Source organism: Protopterus annectens, chromosome 8.part0 (genome assembly GCF_019279795.1).
Source record: "Protopterus annectens isolate FY-2018-M chromosome 8.part0, PAN1.0, whole genome shotgun sequence".
In the NCBI taxonomy this organism is placed as follows: domain Eukaryota; kingdom Metazoa; phylum Chordata; order Ceratodontiformes; family Protopteridae; genus Protopterus; species Protopterus annectens.
In genome coordinates, this window is record NC_056741.1 from 1,197,889,269 (window position 1) to 1,197,905,665 (window position 16,397).

Sequence of the window (16,397 nt, forward strand, 5' to 3'; positions counted from 1 at the left end):
GTTTTTTGTAATTTGCAGTTACTTTCACTGTTTCCATAAACATAGAGTAACAGTGCACTTCTTTAGTTATTTGTATTTAATATTCTTTGACTTTTGACTGCTTCTTATAACATTCTAACAATGGTGAAATTATGAAGCCTATGAAAAGATGTCCGGTTATTACTCATAGAAATCTCAAGTAGCAATGCAAGGTGAATATCTTTTGGGAAACTTAATTGTATGTAATAATGTTATTAATCCAGTCAATGAATCTGCAGACCTTGACAAAAACACTGGGGTGTCCCACCATTGCACATTGATAGCCCCAGGAAACAACACCGTGCAGTTCTCCATTGCATTCAAGGGGACCACCAGAATCTCCCTGCAATTAAATAAAAGTCATCATTAATTTCAATAATTTATGAATCAGATTAAAAAAATCACTAGTTAACTATGTACATTAATTGTACTCGGAACAGAGCAACAGTCATAAAAATTCAAAAGCCTTTGAGCTGAAGTCACAAATTCATTTTTATCATTGATGTAAATACAAAGAGAAAAATTGGCACTTACATAATCCAGATTAATTAAATCAAGTTTTAAATTTAGTAATATAAGTAAGCTGGCATGCCATATCTGAAAAAAAAATAATCACAAAGAAGACTGTATAATACATTTACCAGAAATGCATTATCATTTTTGAAAAAAAAAAACATGAAATTCTAATCCTGTGAGAGACTGGCATCATATCTAGAATTAGTTTGTCTGTCATCAGCCCACTGAGTTCTGGGATGGGCTTTGGCTCCTTTGTGACCCTGAATTCAAAAGAGTAGCTGTTAGAGAATGAATGAATGAATGAATGAATGAATAAATGAATGATTGCACTTTTACTATATATTGGCCCTTCAGAGCTACTGTATTTAAAAAAAATGTAGAGAGAGATGTGTATCTATTTAAACATTGACAACAAGCCAAAATAAATAATACAATAAACTCAGTGAGCCAGGATGAAAGCACTGTTAACATTTAATATTCACATCATCCGGTACCTTGGCATTTCACCTTCAACGGATAACATACTTTGAAATCAGCACCATTTATATATCCCACGTCACCTCCTAATTCACAATAACAAATTCATTCTTCAAGTGGTCAAAATAAATAATGTGACTCAACAACAAAGATTCTACAAATATAACCATATTTCTCATCTAACTGTTTATATTAAACATCAAAAAAATCATCTCATGTTATACTACTAGGGCTTTAACATATTAATTTATCTGACTGTCAAATTAACCTCAAGGTTATACCCTCTTGGATGCAATGTCCTGTAGTTCAAAATCATCTTACTTTCCAAGTGTAACAACCTCCCAATCAGATTACCCCAACTCTATGCATCATGGGTTGACCCAACACTAAAATATAAAGTTTCATCTGAGCCCTCATGTTCCATAACAAAATGCATTGCAACAGGGCTATTCATGTTTCTGTTACGAATATCACCCAAATGTTCCAGCACCCTAGTTCTCACCATCCTTTTAGTTTGCCCTACATACCATTTTGGGTTCTTGCAACCACACCCCAGAACATACATAGATGTGTACTTTGCTGTACAATGTTAAGTATTATTGACTATTTATTTCTTTATCATTTTATTCTGTACCATGCGCATATACTGCATATTGGCTAATATATATAATGCTACCATACTGAGATAGTAGAAGACATACGCAGGCACATAGGCATCTTTGTTAATGAAGGCAAATAAAATGAAAAATGCATATACTGATAAGGAGAAAAAGAGACAGGAGGCATTTCCCACAAAAAACTAAACAGCAAGGTAAACAATTCTGCAAAGGAGTATATTGGCAAGTAGACAAAGGCAGTGAGACACAGCAGACAGACAGATAGACTTTCAGACCAAAATGAGATAAACACACTGACAGATGCATCTCAGCTGAGTAGACAATGGCTCATTTTGTCCCTACATTATATGAAGAGAGACAAAATGGAGATCCTGGACTATGTGTTTCATGTGAGTATTAGCTTGGCATTGAGCAGAATCCTACCTTCCCTAAGGTTGCTGCCTCAGTATAGGCAAAAACTAATTGACTTTTGTTATTGGCTTAGCTTTTGGTGTCATTCAAAGGGGGGGTGCAATATTTTTCAGCCTGGGAGAATAAGATGGACAGGCTTCTCCTGGCATAGTCTGCATCTGTTCACTCTAACCTTTGAATATTTGTTAAAACATTGCCCACACCCAAAGTGCCTGTTTTATCAATGTCAACTAGATAAATGTACCAACATAATAAAACAAGAAAAAGAAAATGTAAAGGTGCTTTTGATCAATGCTTGGAGGTTAAACAAGAAACTCCACTCCATGCAAGCCCTCCTCATCTTGGAGGACATAGACATCTGTGTTGTGACTGAGAAGTGGTTTAAATTGGCAGAAATTACTCTGACTGTGCTGGGCTACAATGCACTCCACACATTTAGACCATATACTATACAGGAAGGAAAAAAGGTATCTTAGTCTTCATCCAGAAGAGACTTACATCAAGGCTGGTAAAGCAGCATGATTCTCTAGAGCTTCATCATATCTTACTCACCATCAAGAAAGGGCTTTAGCACATTCTAGCTAGCTTCAGAATGCCCTCGTTGACCCAGGAATAATATAGTGTCTACTTATATGAACTGGAGTCACTCAGCATTAGACCTAATATCATCTTCTGGGCAACTTCAACTACCTACCTTTCTAGACCTGACTATTTGTGGGTCATACCATAGAGAATTTTTACTGGACCCTACTGGAGAATAGACAGATTTTAGGTGCTGCCACTGTCCATTAGTGGTACAGGAGGCTGCCCTGGGGTACATTTCTTATTGTCCACCCACTGATCCAGATTGCACTTGAATAGGGACAGAGGTGAGCTTTGTTTTACATGGAAGGGAAGTCTGTTCCAGAGAAATCTTATTTTCTTAGAGATGCATCTGTCCCCCCATAGTATTCTTTTTATGTTGCAGAAAAAGATCGGGTCCCTGGATCAAACACTTCTGGTACCACATGACGTGTAGATGTGTAGCAGGTCCATCAGTAGTAGTTCAGAGGATGCCTTATATTGTAGGCACAGGTCTCCTCTCAGCAGTTCATAAGAGACTGAGTACAGTGACAGTGCTTTAAATCAGTCAGTGTTGGTCAGGTGTATTCTCCTTGTGAGGAACCTCTTACAGAGTTCAAACTGTTGCGATACATGCCAAAGGAGGCATTGTATTCAATAACTGGCCTCATGATGGCTGAGTAGAAAGGGACAATGACATCTCTGGATCTAGAAGCTATCATTCTGTTTATAATAATAAAGGATTTCCTTACCACAGTGGGCACATATTGATCAAATGAGAGGTCACTGTCTACATATGTTCCTAAGTCCTGAACTACTTGGGTAATCTCTTAAGGGCATATTATCAATGTGTTAGTTTTCCCAGGCTAATCAGTTTGCCAAAGGATACAGTAATGAACATTTTGGCATTTAGTTTCAGTCCTTGACTCTGGCACCAATCCTTTGTTTAGGTAGGCCTTCCAGTTGGATGATCAAGTCATTTATGGATTTGATAACTTCTCCTAACTTGCAATCATCCACAGACCTAGTCAGCCAGAGACCCTTGATATTTGCCTTTACTTCTGAGAAGTAGATGTCAACAGTAGAAGTCTCAGCACAAAGCCCTGCAGGACTCCACTGACAACTGGCCTTTTTGTGGAAGTAGCATTCCCTACCTTTATTTCCTGTGTCTTATCTGGCAACCCAATGGGCAACACTTTTTTTCCAAGTTTGATGAGCTTCTCCACTATGTCCAAGGGGAGGATTGTGTCAAAATCTTTAGCCAGATGTACATAGCTGGTGTGCATTGTCTTGCACTCATCCATTGCTTTGGTGACTTTTTGAAGCAGTCCACCAGGTTGAGTAAGCATTACGTGCCTTTAAGGAAACTGAAATGGGATAGGTCCAGTGACTGGAGGTTCCCAATGTTCTTATGATTAACTACATTCTAAGTCTTTCCATGAATTCACATGCAAAGCTGGTCAGACTTATGGGTAGGTAATTTTCAGTGTCATTGAAGGGCCTTCCCTTGTGTAGGAGGTATGATTGTCACTGTCCTCCCTCTCATGGTGCAAAGCCCACGTGGAGGCAGACTTTCAGGTTGAACACTATCCTTAGGGGCATAATTATTTTAACATATGACTGTAGTGCAACACATATCAAAAATATTATTAGAAAGCACTGGTTAATTTTACCACAAGTTCCTCAATTGAGAGAGATATACAATGATAGCCCATGGTTTAGTTATAAGAGAGATACCACATTAAAAATAAACTTTGTTATAAAAGAACAGACAAAGAAAGAGGGACATATTTCTGACAAGAAGGGTACTTACATATGCAATAGATGCAGTTTTTGTAAGTACATATGTATAAAAAAATCATTTGTGCATCTATACTATGATAAAGCTTTCAGACTACAAGCATATGGCAATTGTGAAACTAAAAATGTAATATATATGGCTAGATGCTGCAAATGCAGTGCATTTTATATAGGAAAAACAAATCAAAGGTTAAAGGATAGAATTTGTAACCACATGTCAGAGATCAAGAGAAAAATAGAAAGTAGTGCACTCTATAGCCATATTTGTGACACAGATCATACACATAATTTTAAATTTCTCATTTTGTATACAGTTCCTAAGTTGATTAGAGGAGGTAATATAAACAATATTACTTAAAATACAAGAAAATAAATGGATCTTAGGATTTAAGGCACAGTACCCACTGGGCTTAAATGATGCCTTCAGTTTAAAACCAGTATTAAGAGATTTACATCATAAAATACAATAAACTTACTCTCCCTTTAAATAAGATCTTATAATGATTTTAAAGATATTTTGGACCATGTCTTTAAATTGATTGATGTTTTTATTAGAAGATTGTTTAGTTGTTTAATTGCTTTGTTATGAATGTTATAAAATGAGTTTTCTCATTTCGTAAAATATACCTGATGCAGCAGTTCTCTGCAAAAGTTTTTACTTGTGAGTAAAGTTTAATAGTTACTTGTGGTTCAAGAACACTATTTATTTATTTATACATTAACATAAGGACATAGCTTGGAAATCTAGTCTGAGTCTCAGTCCTGCAATCTAGTTAATAAACTATCCTTATCTATGTGAGGCCTGCAACTAGTACAGTCACATTATTGCTGGATGGAGGAATGTCATTCAGGTCTTGGAAAAAAGTCTGACGTCTGCTGGTGGGCCATGGATAGTCTGCAACCTTAGGAAATGAATGCAAAGAGGTTCAGGAAATTCCATGTCATACTCTTTGGTAGGCATGAGCACTTTTTATTACTTAAATACACTGTTCTCTCTCTCAACACAATCCATTATATTTATTGATGAAAACAGTCAAAGTTGCAAGTGAACACAACTTGACAAATGTAAACTTTTCAACCTGGTATTTTCAACATTTTCATTAAATAATGAAACTTTAAACATGATTTTTCTTTCAGAAACATTCATAATGTGACTACACTCCTGTTGTATATCTAGACATAATCCATGTTTATGCATCAATAGAGAACTTTTGCATCCACACTATGAAATCATATTGTAAACAAGCATTCACGGGTGTTGCTTTAGGTGGATGAATGGTATAGTAGTTAGCATTGTAGCACTGCAGCCCAGCAGTGGTCTGTACTCTGGTTTGATTCCTAGCTTGTTGTGTTTTGTGCAAGCACTTTGTGGTCTCATCATTGCTTGCTATGTACACTGTCTACACTCTATGTCCAAACCACATTCATGAATTAGCAGACTTTTAAACTGCTCAAGTGTGTGTGCATGTCCATGTCCTCTAGTAAAGTGGCCTCCATTTCAAGACTGGCTGTTTGACTTATGACAATTTTTTGCACAGACAAGTTTAAATTCAACTAAGACAATGAATGAGATACGATAGGTACTGGAAAATGAATATGTTTCTTTATGGGATAGCAGAAAATAATTTTGATGTCAAAAGTATTGCAAATTTGTAAATTTATAATTTGTGTTTAAGTTGGGGACTAACTTACAGTGTGATTTTTTTTTAGTTTTACTTGAAGCCTTTAGTGCATGAGTAAAATATCAAGTATTATTTTAGATCCAGAGAAAATGGTTAACATTTTACTATTTGTATTCAAAATATTATGCAACTGAAAGATTAGGTTGGCAATTGTAAATTACTATAGTCAGACTACAGTTTTTAATATGTGAAACCAGAATTACAACAGTTGCGGTTTCCTTATTTTCAGTTAAATTTTACCATATAAACTTTTTTTCATCCTAATAGCCCATAGACAGGTTATCTGCTATGTAAATGGGTTTGCTGTTATTTTTCCAACCAATTGTATTGTGTAATAAGTAGTATGAGACTTTGGCTAGAGTAGGTAAGAAATCTTCCCCTTTGCCACATTGGATCTTAGGTACTTCAGCCTTAGCCATGCCAGCTATAGCAGACACATGTCTTAGCCTGCTGCCCTACATACAGAAAGAATATAACTCTGCACACATTTAAATTCTGATACTTTCGACCAGGTTCCAGTCCTTGGTGGATCAGACTCTTGGGTGCTCGCAGGCCCTCCTGATGCTAGAATGAAGAAAGAGTTATCTAAGACCCTTACCTAGCTCTCTATTGAGGCCCATAACTGAATGTCAAGGAATTATGAAAAAAAAAACAACTAAAGGACATCAGAAAATGTCAACAGTTGCTGTTATGTTTTAAAGTTATTTTTTGAAGGGGTGAAGCCCCTCATGTAGCCCTCAAAGATGGATGCTGCACCCCAACCACTCCTTAAATACAGTAATGCTGAGATCACCACATCTCAGAGAAAAACGGAATATTCTGGGACTAGTGATTAGAGTGCAAGTCCTGCTTAGTCATGAGTATTTAAATCTTACTTAGTGTATTTTATCAGTCAAAACAGAATGAATAAAAGTAACTTATAATTCTATTTACTCTGTTATGCTCAGGTTTTTATGTGATACAAATTCTCCCATGATTCATTGTATGACGACAGCGGGAATTCTAACTGATGGCACATGTAAGACTCATTGATTCATGCTGTGTGACAGAGTGTGTGGTTAGTCAAAAGGTTCAGTGGTTTTCGAAGAACAACCAGTCAAAACTGCTAAATTATTTAGATTTTCAGTACCACTTTCAAGAAAGGATGGATTGCTCCAAAGATATGTATTTTTTTTGCAAACTGTTATATGTGGATTAAATGAAAGTGAGCCAAAGATACTATAAAAATTTTAGCACCCATATATTTAATAAAATCTCTGCATTTTCCAGTATTTTCTTACTTCCCTGAAGGTACCTCTCTACTGTAACATTACTTTTATCTATTTGTCAGCATCCTCTCTGTAGCAATAAAACATGACTGATGATTAAATTCTGTTTTTCATTTTAAACATAATAACTGGATAACTATATAGGGAGAGTATAATTTGCATCTATGAAATAAGGTAGGTAGCCATGATTATATTAAAAAATAAAAAGCCTTTAGAGTAGAAGATTAAGAAACACTGGAAAAAACAGTGATTTTACAAAGTATTTTTGTAATGGGCCAGTGCTTAATGGTTTGTAGCTTATAAATATGTTAAATTGATAACGACAGTAAAAGATTAATAAAATAACTTTATATATTGTGAATTATTATTACGTTTTTAAACATTTTCATGTTGCTCTAATTCATATTTGGATAAGACTGAGTTATTGCTGGAAATTAATAAATAAGTATCTCCTTTTTAAAGCCATGGTTTATGTCTAACATAATCTATTAACAGTGCAGGCCATTAAACAAATATAAAGGAAAAATAGCTGAAACAACTGATACAAGTTAATACAGAGTTCAGAAGTAAGTCTGCAATTTAAACCATTCAATATAAATAAATACTGTATGTTCTAAAACTATTTAGTGGAAGGCATCAATGTTGTTATGCATAAGCAATGGAAATTAAGATAATATCAAATTATTTGTAGTGGGCAGCAGCATTTCATTTTCCTTAACTTGTGTTAAGATATCAAGACTCATTTGTCTCCCACTTTGTCTTACTAGTAACATCCTGTTACATATTTTCTACCTCAAAGCATGTAGAGACACTGACGTATCCTTGGCAAACGTAATAGACTACATTATGGCTAAAATGGATGAAAAGCATACTAGTGTAATTTTCATCAGTCCTTCTAAGACTTTTGACACATTGCCCATAACCATCTAATGACAGATTTGTGTTTTTTTCTTGTATTTTTATTAAACAATAGGATATACATGCAAACAACTTTAACATATAAAAAATGAGAGCATTTTTACATAAGGATGTACAGACATATTGTCATCATAGCACAGCAGGATTCAACAATGACCTAGGACATCATTTTTCCTAGCCCAAGCCAACTTACCTTCTTTCTGGTCTCTACTGTGATTGAATTCCCTTGGGATGAAGGAATCTCCTAAAGCTTACAGTCTTCATTCTCCGGTCCATCAGTGTTCAAGCTTCACAATATAAATCTGTCCATGCTTTTAGCCATATTAAGTGATTTTGATTTTATAGCCCAGCTGCCCTCTACTAACCAACATACTTAACCCATAAAAGATTCAGTTCATTTTCATGTCCACTTCAAAATCATCAATTTTTCCATTAATGGCAGGTGGGGGTTAGAATGGGAAAACTTTACCCATTCCCCATTTTTTTATGTTTAGGAAACTTCAGCCTCCTTATCTGAGACCTTCTTGTGCTGTTAAGCCATCTGCTAGTCCCTTGTTGTTTAATAACACAACTGGCCTCTGGTAATTTACCAGTTTTTCCATTTGCATAATTTACCAGTTTTTCTGTTTGCCAGCCTGTCCATTTACACCATCTCTTTGATAACTACTTAACACACTTAATAAACCCTAGACTCATAATTCTGCTTACCAGTTATGAAATGATTTTTGTGCAGACCATGACTTTTCTTTATCTTGCCTCTTCATATCTTTGTTGTTTGTACTTATAAATGAGTAAAGAGACAATCTCCTTACCCCAAATATTTATTCCTAACATTCTCAAAACCTCACATGTGGTCCATTCCCATCCTCTTATAAATCAAGCCCTCAAAGCTTTCATGTCCCATTCTGTTATATGCTTTATCCCTACTCCTTGGCATTTTAATAGCAGTGACCTGAATTGCCAACTCCATAGTCTGATCTATACTACCTAGCTATCAGTTTACCTTATTCTCTGTTGCCAGATCCAACCCACTTAAATGTTTCATTTTCTAGCCTTCTTCCCACATTCCCCTCTGAGATCCCTGTCTAGTAGTCTTCATTTGCAGGGTGCCATGCTCACCACAGCCATATAGCTACAAAAAATGTTCATATTCCAAACTCTTACCAGCCTCAGTAAGAAGCTGAGATCCCTCATAAAATCCTCCAAAGCTAGTTACGAAAATAAAATTGCCAAAGATTCCAAAGAGAACCACAAGGCATTCTATAACTATGTCAAGAATCTAAATGGCAATGCTCAGATCTGCTCTGAGCTAAAACAGAATGGCATCAAATATACTGATCCCAAGGATATTGCCAATATCCTGGCAGATCGATTCAGTGCCAACTTCACCCCCCCTCTCATTCCCTAAATGGCCCATCTCAATACCGGAAGATTGCCAAATTCCGGTAATAACAGCCACACAGGTAAAAAACGCACTCTTTAAAGCTAAGAATACAGCATCCATGGGACCAGATGACATCCCGGGCTGTGTACTACATGAACTACAATATGAACTGGCACCTCACCTAAGTGTCATGTTTAATCATAGCCTCACCTCAGGTTTTGTGCCCACTGAGTGGCGCACAGCTACAGTTATCCCACTCCACAAGGGGGGATCCACCTTGGATCCCGGAAACTACCGTCCCATCAGTCTGACAAGCCTTATCTGCAAGGCCATGGAGCGTATTATCATGGAACTTATAAACAAAGACATTGGCAACCTTCAAACACTGGACCCCACCCAGTTTGGGTTTGTGAAGGGCCGATCTTGTCTCCTGAACTTGATTGACTTCTTCGAATCAGTCTCCAGAGCCATGGACAAGGGTAAGGTGGTCCACACAGCCTATCTAGACCTTGCCAAGGCCTTTGACACCATCCCCTACTCTGGAATCATAGATAAACTTACTAAGCTGGGCATTAATCCCTACGTTACTCGATGGGTTGCCAACTGGCTTACTGACAGAACCCACACTGTAAAAGTAGCTGACTCCAAATCCAGCTCCAGACAAGTGACAAGTGGAGTACCTCAGGGTTCAGTCCAGGGACCACTCTTGTTTGGCATCTAATTCTCTGAAGTACAGGCCAACACTAAGGAACTCTGGATAACAAAGTTTGCAGATGACTGCAAACTGGGAGCCATTATTGAATCCCCAAATGATGTGGATACTCTACAAAAGGGCCTTACAGAAACAGATGCTTGGTGCCAGAGCCATGGGCTCAAGCTCAATGCCAAGAAATGTATAGTTATCCCCTTTGGGAAAAAACATGTATCCGTGAATTACCATATAGGTGGCAGTACACTAAACACTGAAAGTTTGATAAGAGACTTAGGGACACAGGTGGACAGTGGTCTCACCTTTGATAACCACATTGCCACAACAGTCAGGAAATCCTTCTATGTGGCACACCTCATCACTAAGGGCTTTTCATCCAGAAAAAGGAGGTCATTGTCCCACTGTACTCATCCCTCATTAGACCCATTATAGAATACAATGCCCTGTTTGGTATGTACCTCTCAAGACATCTGCAACAACTGGAAAGGCCACAGAAATACCTCACTAAAAGAATCACAAGCCTAAAGCAGATGCCCTATGCTGACCACCTTAAAAAACTCCAGCTATACTCTGTCGCATATCGTCTACTCAGAGGTGATCTTTGCTTAACATACAAGGCCATGTCAAACCCAGAGCTGTTGGTCATGCCACACTTAAAGAAATCCCAATCCCTCAGAGCCACACGCTCCAGGGATTTAAACCTTGTCATCACAATAAACAAAACATGCTGGAGGGATAGGTTCCTGACCCAGAGACTCCCCAGACTCTGGAATAGATTGCCCATACATGTCAAGCAGAGTGTCTCTTTGGCCCTCTTCAAAAGGAATCTTGACGATTGGATGGGAGAAAGGAAATTCACCCCGGGGATCACTTCAGTTGCCCTGCTAGACAGGGGTCCAGGGAAGTAAATAGTGTGGGAAGAAATAGCCAGGGAATTGTTATGGCTAGGCTTGTATAAGCCCTAGGGCTCATAGCCTAGTACCAACCTATGAATCTATGAACCTATGAATCTTATTTAACGTGAACTTTTATTTTCTAATTCTAGCTCTCTTACTCTACCATGGATGTTGTCATATGTTCAGTATCTGATACTGTGTTATTATAGCAAGGGCAAGCCTACAAATCATTGGGGTATTAGAAAAAGCTTAAATTAAATGCAAGGAAGTGCAGCATTACCACCTTTAATAAAGAAGTCTCAATAGTAGCTTCCACTGGAGACAGCACACTACACCAGAATCTTTCTATCATCAGAGATCTTGCTAACTTTGCAAACAACTCTGTATCATTTGACCTCGATGTAACAGCAGCAGCAGTCAGGAAATCCTTCTATTTAGCTCAATCTGATTCTAAAGACATTATTGTCCATCACTACATTTATACTACTATATTACCAGTTATATAATATAATGTCCCTTTATGTATGTATCTATCAAAACACACCATAAAACTATAACATCCACAGAGGGTTCTAACTGAAAAGACCACTGGAGTAAACAGCCTCAGCTAGCAGGACAGGTGTGAAGCTCTATCCCTATGCTTTTTCTTTATTTCTCTTATAGACTCTTTTTTGGAGACTTATGGTAGAATTACATATTGTTAAGGATAAACCCTCCTTGCTCTTCTACACTTCCGAAATCAAATGGCTCCACAAACATTTGAACTAAAGACCAGAATCTCCATAAAATAAATACACATATACATATATACATACATGCATACATTCGTACATGCACACATAAATTAGTAAATAAGACATTCTTGTTATGCAAATTTCTTACACAATACATCTAACCTTCTCTGGAATAATATTTCATTACATATAAAACAGAGGTATATCCTTGCCTCCTTTTTAGGCAAAAAGATTGATCTATGATCTGACTTATATAGCTCTCTTGGATGCAGGAGGTACCCTAGGAAGATGATGAGTATTTGGAAGGCAAATATGGTCTCTTAACAGCTTGTGCTTTGTAAATTCTATTAAGTTATGATTCTATGAAACCATATACATTTGTTGCATGCTTTCTGAGTTAATATTATACAGTCATCTGATGGTAAGAGGGTAATATGCCTCACTGTACATGTATATCACTAATGATAAAATAATGTCTTACACAGCTTCAGTTTCACTACTGAATTATATAGTTCTGTTTTATTAGTTGTCCAAAGATTCCTGAATTTCCTCTGCAGCTCTGTTTAGTTTGTACCCATAATATATTTCATTCTTGGATGGACTCTAACTCCCAAGTATACTTCCCCCTCTGAAATCAAAATAAGAGCATATTTCCTCTCCTATTTGAACAGTCACTGACTTTTGCAGATGACATCTTAAGTCAGCCTTCATCCCAAAGTAATTAAAGCATTTGAGTACAGCAGGTTATAACTTAAACACATCTGTTTTATCAATATGCAGTCATACACAAATAATTTTAAGTTCATCTAAATGGTTCCATCCATCATCTTTAAATAACTTCTCAGTCAGTTACTTTCTCTATTATTAAGAGAAGGAGGACTGGGAATAAAAGACAGTCTTGATGAGTACCTCTCCCTAATCTAATCTATCAGATAAACCATAATTAGCCATAATCCTTAAACAGAGTCTGCCATAGTATGCCTTACATCCATCACAAAACTGCCTTTCCCAATAACTTGTTCCATTGTCTTTAACATAAATATCCAACTGATAGTATCAAAAACTTCATTTTAGGATTACCTTCCATATATTTTTCTGTCAAACTCACAGTTGTATGAAGGCACCTGACGTTTGCAGATAACTGTACTGTAAGAAAAGTTGCTTGATTAAATTCCAACAACTTGGGAAGAACTTGCTCCCAACTCACTGCTAGCATCCATAGCTAGCACCCTTGAATATTTTTTTTTTTACATTAGCATTGCATGGTGTGATTGGCAGGTAATTCAAAAGATCTGCTGTCTCTCTTTCCATTTGGACAAGATTGTAATATGAAAGATTTATGCCTTTTGCTATGGTTTGTGAAAATCTACAAGGATTTAAAGACCCAGAAGGACAAATGAGCAAACTAATATTTGAAACAAATAGCTCTCTGACGCTATGTTTGGCCCACTCTTTTTTAAATTATCTTTGCTGATAAAATGTGCTGCCATTGTGGAGAATTTTAAAATGCACCATCGGTGGGTGACATTTGTAATGCATGTTTTTTAAGTTAGTACAAGTCCATATCCTAACTATACAATGCTTTTAAACTAAACAATTGTCTCTCTTAATGTAACCTCTTTCTCAATAGTAATAAAACTTAAATGGTACTCTTCTTGATAAAACTTTTCCTGAAACTACAGCTCAGTCACAAACTGCTGTATATCTTTTTTCAGATACAAAACACCTTATTTTCAGCTTGGACCAGGACATGACATGACACAGCTGGATGTGCATTACCATAGTGAATAGGCAGTAATGGCTACTTTATAGACCGATTGCATACTTTTGACCTATAGCCGATGACCAGTTGCCAGAATTGTTCTGGTCCTCATAATCCTTATGTGGGAGCAGTAATTATATTCCTCATTCAAATATTAATACTGAAACTTAAGATTACAAGTGCTGACTTTTAATGAAATGCTACTCAAGTAATCATTTTATTAGTAAAAACTTCAAAATCACAAACAGATGTCTAATTCCACAAATAGTAGCCAAATAATTTATTCTTAAACAGAATGAGTGCTTTCGTCTTGAATGACAAGACTTCATCAGATATCTCCACATCATTTTACTTGATTATTTATACCATGTGCCATTAATTCCATTAAAATCTAATTAAAATTTAAAGTCATATAATACCTTAAAAATACAAGCTCATGTAGTGACTTTATATATTGTGCTCGCTTTTCTAGGTAATCTTTTAAATATCATTGCACATCATTGTAAAAAACATAATTGTTGAAAATAATAAATGGTGTTAAAATATCATACAATAATTGATATATATAAAATACTAAATAACCAGTGAACACTTCCTCATTAATTACACTTGTAATACTTTTGCTATTAGCACTGGTTTGATGGTAATATACTCATTCAGACCTGGGGGAATGTAGGATTCAAGTCTTATTGTTTAACAACATGGGATCTTCTACATTCACTTGATCTACCACCAACTAAAGCAGATGAGATCTGAGTTTAACATCTCATCTGTAGTACAACACATTCAGGAGTGCAGCACCTCCCTTATGCTATTCAGCAGTGGCAGCAAAACCCACAGCCTTCTACACCACAGGCATGTGTGGTACCTGTTGCACCACTGACACTGCATAATTCTGTACTTATTGATCAGAATACAGCAGGATGAATCAGTACATATAACAATAAGTAGTCTAATCTGTTAGGAAGTGTTGTAATTCACTGTAGTTGGAGATCTCCACAAAAAAAAATTGTAAGTCCTTGTATACAGATGTGGGAAGGGTAGTATTCACTCATGTCATAGCACTGGAATTTCTGAGGAGAGTTTCTTTCTTCATTTTCATTTAACTAAGAAACATGAATAAGTAACGTACCTTCAAGAAGGCAGACAAGACAGGAAATAATCCATGTTTCTCCAAGTAGTGCATACAACATGGCATACACATGAATTTAGATAACTTATTTATTTATTTATGTATGCATGTATGTATGTATGTATGTATTTATTTATTCATTTATTCATTCATTTATTTATTTATTGACATATGATTACCAGGAAAGTCTGACAGTGGAGGCCCAGGGAGAAAAGCTCCAAAGTATTATAAAACATTTTAAGAATAATAATTTTACAGTTTTTAAAAATAATGCAAAAAACAGCTACAGTTTAAATAATTATACCGAATTATTCATAATAGGACAAAGGTTTACTAGTTAGAGAAATTATAGCCAGTTTATAGAGAAACAGAAGCTCTCTTACCTGGCAGGTACTCTGTCCTCCTTCCATGAATCCTGAACACATCATATTGTTTGTGAAATATGGAGGATATGCACTGCGGCATACATCATCCGAGATAATTGGCTGGTTCAGGCATTGCAAAGCATTAGGATATACCACTGGATGCAGATAAATACAGAACATAATTGGAAGTAAAAAGTGCATGTTTATTAAGGACGTGGATCTAATATGAGTATCTTATGAAAAAGCAGAAGTACTCTTAAGTAGCATGAGAGAAGAACTTACCTCCATCAGTTATAAGATTGCCCCATCCTGAAGCAATGCACCAAGTACCTGCAGCAACACACTGTCGAGGTAATAGTATGGTCTGAACATACTGGTTTAGGACTGCAGGTTGGGCTAACTTGATCAACATAATGTCACTGTCAAGGTTATCTGCATTGTAATTTGGGTGGGCAATTACTTTGGCAACATTTATGTACTGTTCTGTACCATCTTGTACACTGACGTCATGGTCTCCAAGCCAGGCGAGAAGGGTATTCGCTCTGGAAAAAGAATAGGTTTTATTAATTTTATGGCAGTTTTTGTTATACTGAAATTTTGCATTATTTTATATGTATTTCATTTCTAATATTTTTGCATACGCGAGATACATCACACCTTGTATAGTAATCACCTGGCACCTCCTGAACAATGAAACCATTGTGACTGGAAACAGAGTAGTAAGGAAACAAAAATCACTGAGGGGAACTAGTGAGTTACGAATTTTGGTGAGTCTGAAATATTTTTTCAATGTAGGTAGCTGGATATATTGTGGAGGTTAATTTCTTCCTACCTTCATTCTTGCTATTAAATATAATGGCTGTACTTAAAGTCAACACTTTTAAATTTCTGATTGGCTTCTCTAAAAGAAATGAAGAACTTGACTGCACTCTGTAGAAAACGGATACCCTTTGACATCCAAAGATGATGTAAACATTGACATGAATATGTAAAATTGTTTATTACTGGTTGTAGCTGACGTAAAGGAGACAATTGTTAGAACCAAACTTCACCAATTTAGATAAACTATGCATCCGATTGTATACTTGGTGAACTATATTAACAGGAATGAAGTTATAAGTCATTTGTATAACAAGACCTGAATTGT

General features: G+C 36.3%; 1 protein-coding gene across 2 annotated transcripts in view; it reads right to left on the reverse strand.

Annotated features, from left to right (window-relative positions):
* Window positions 1-211: 211 nt before the first annotated feature.
* Window positions 212-16,397, reverse strand: part of LOC122808078 (trypsin-like) — a 37,388-nt gene continuing 21,202 nt past the window's right edge. For both annotated transcript variants that reach the window (XM_044079053.1, XM_044079052.1), the window contains exons 3-5: window positions 15,533-15,792; window positions 15,269-15,405; window positions 212-361 (exon numbers count right to left, since the gene is read on the reverse strand). In XM_044079053.1, coding sequence (XP_043934988.1) covers window positions 212-361; window positions 15,269-15,405; window positions 15,533-15,792 — 547 coding nt within the window. The remainder of the gene's footprint in view (window positions 362-15,268; window positions 15,406-15,532; window positions 15,793-16,397) is intronic.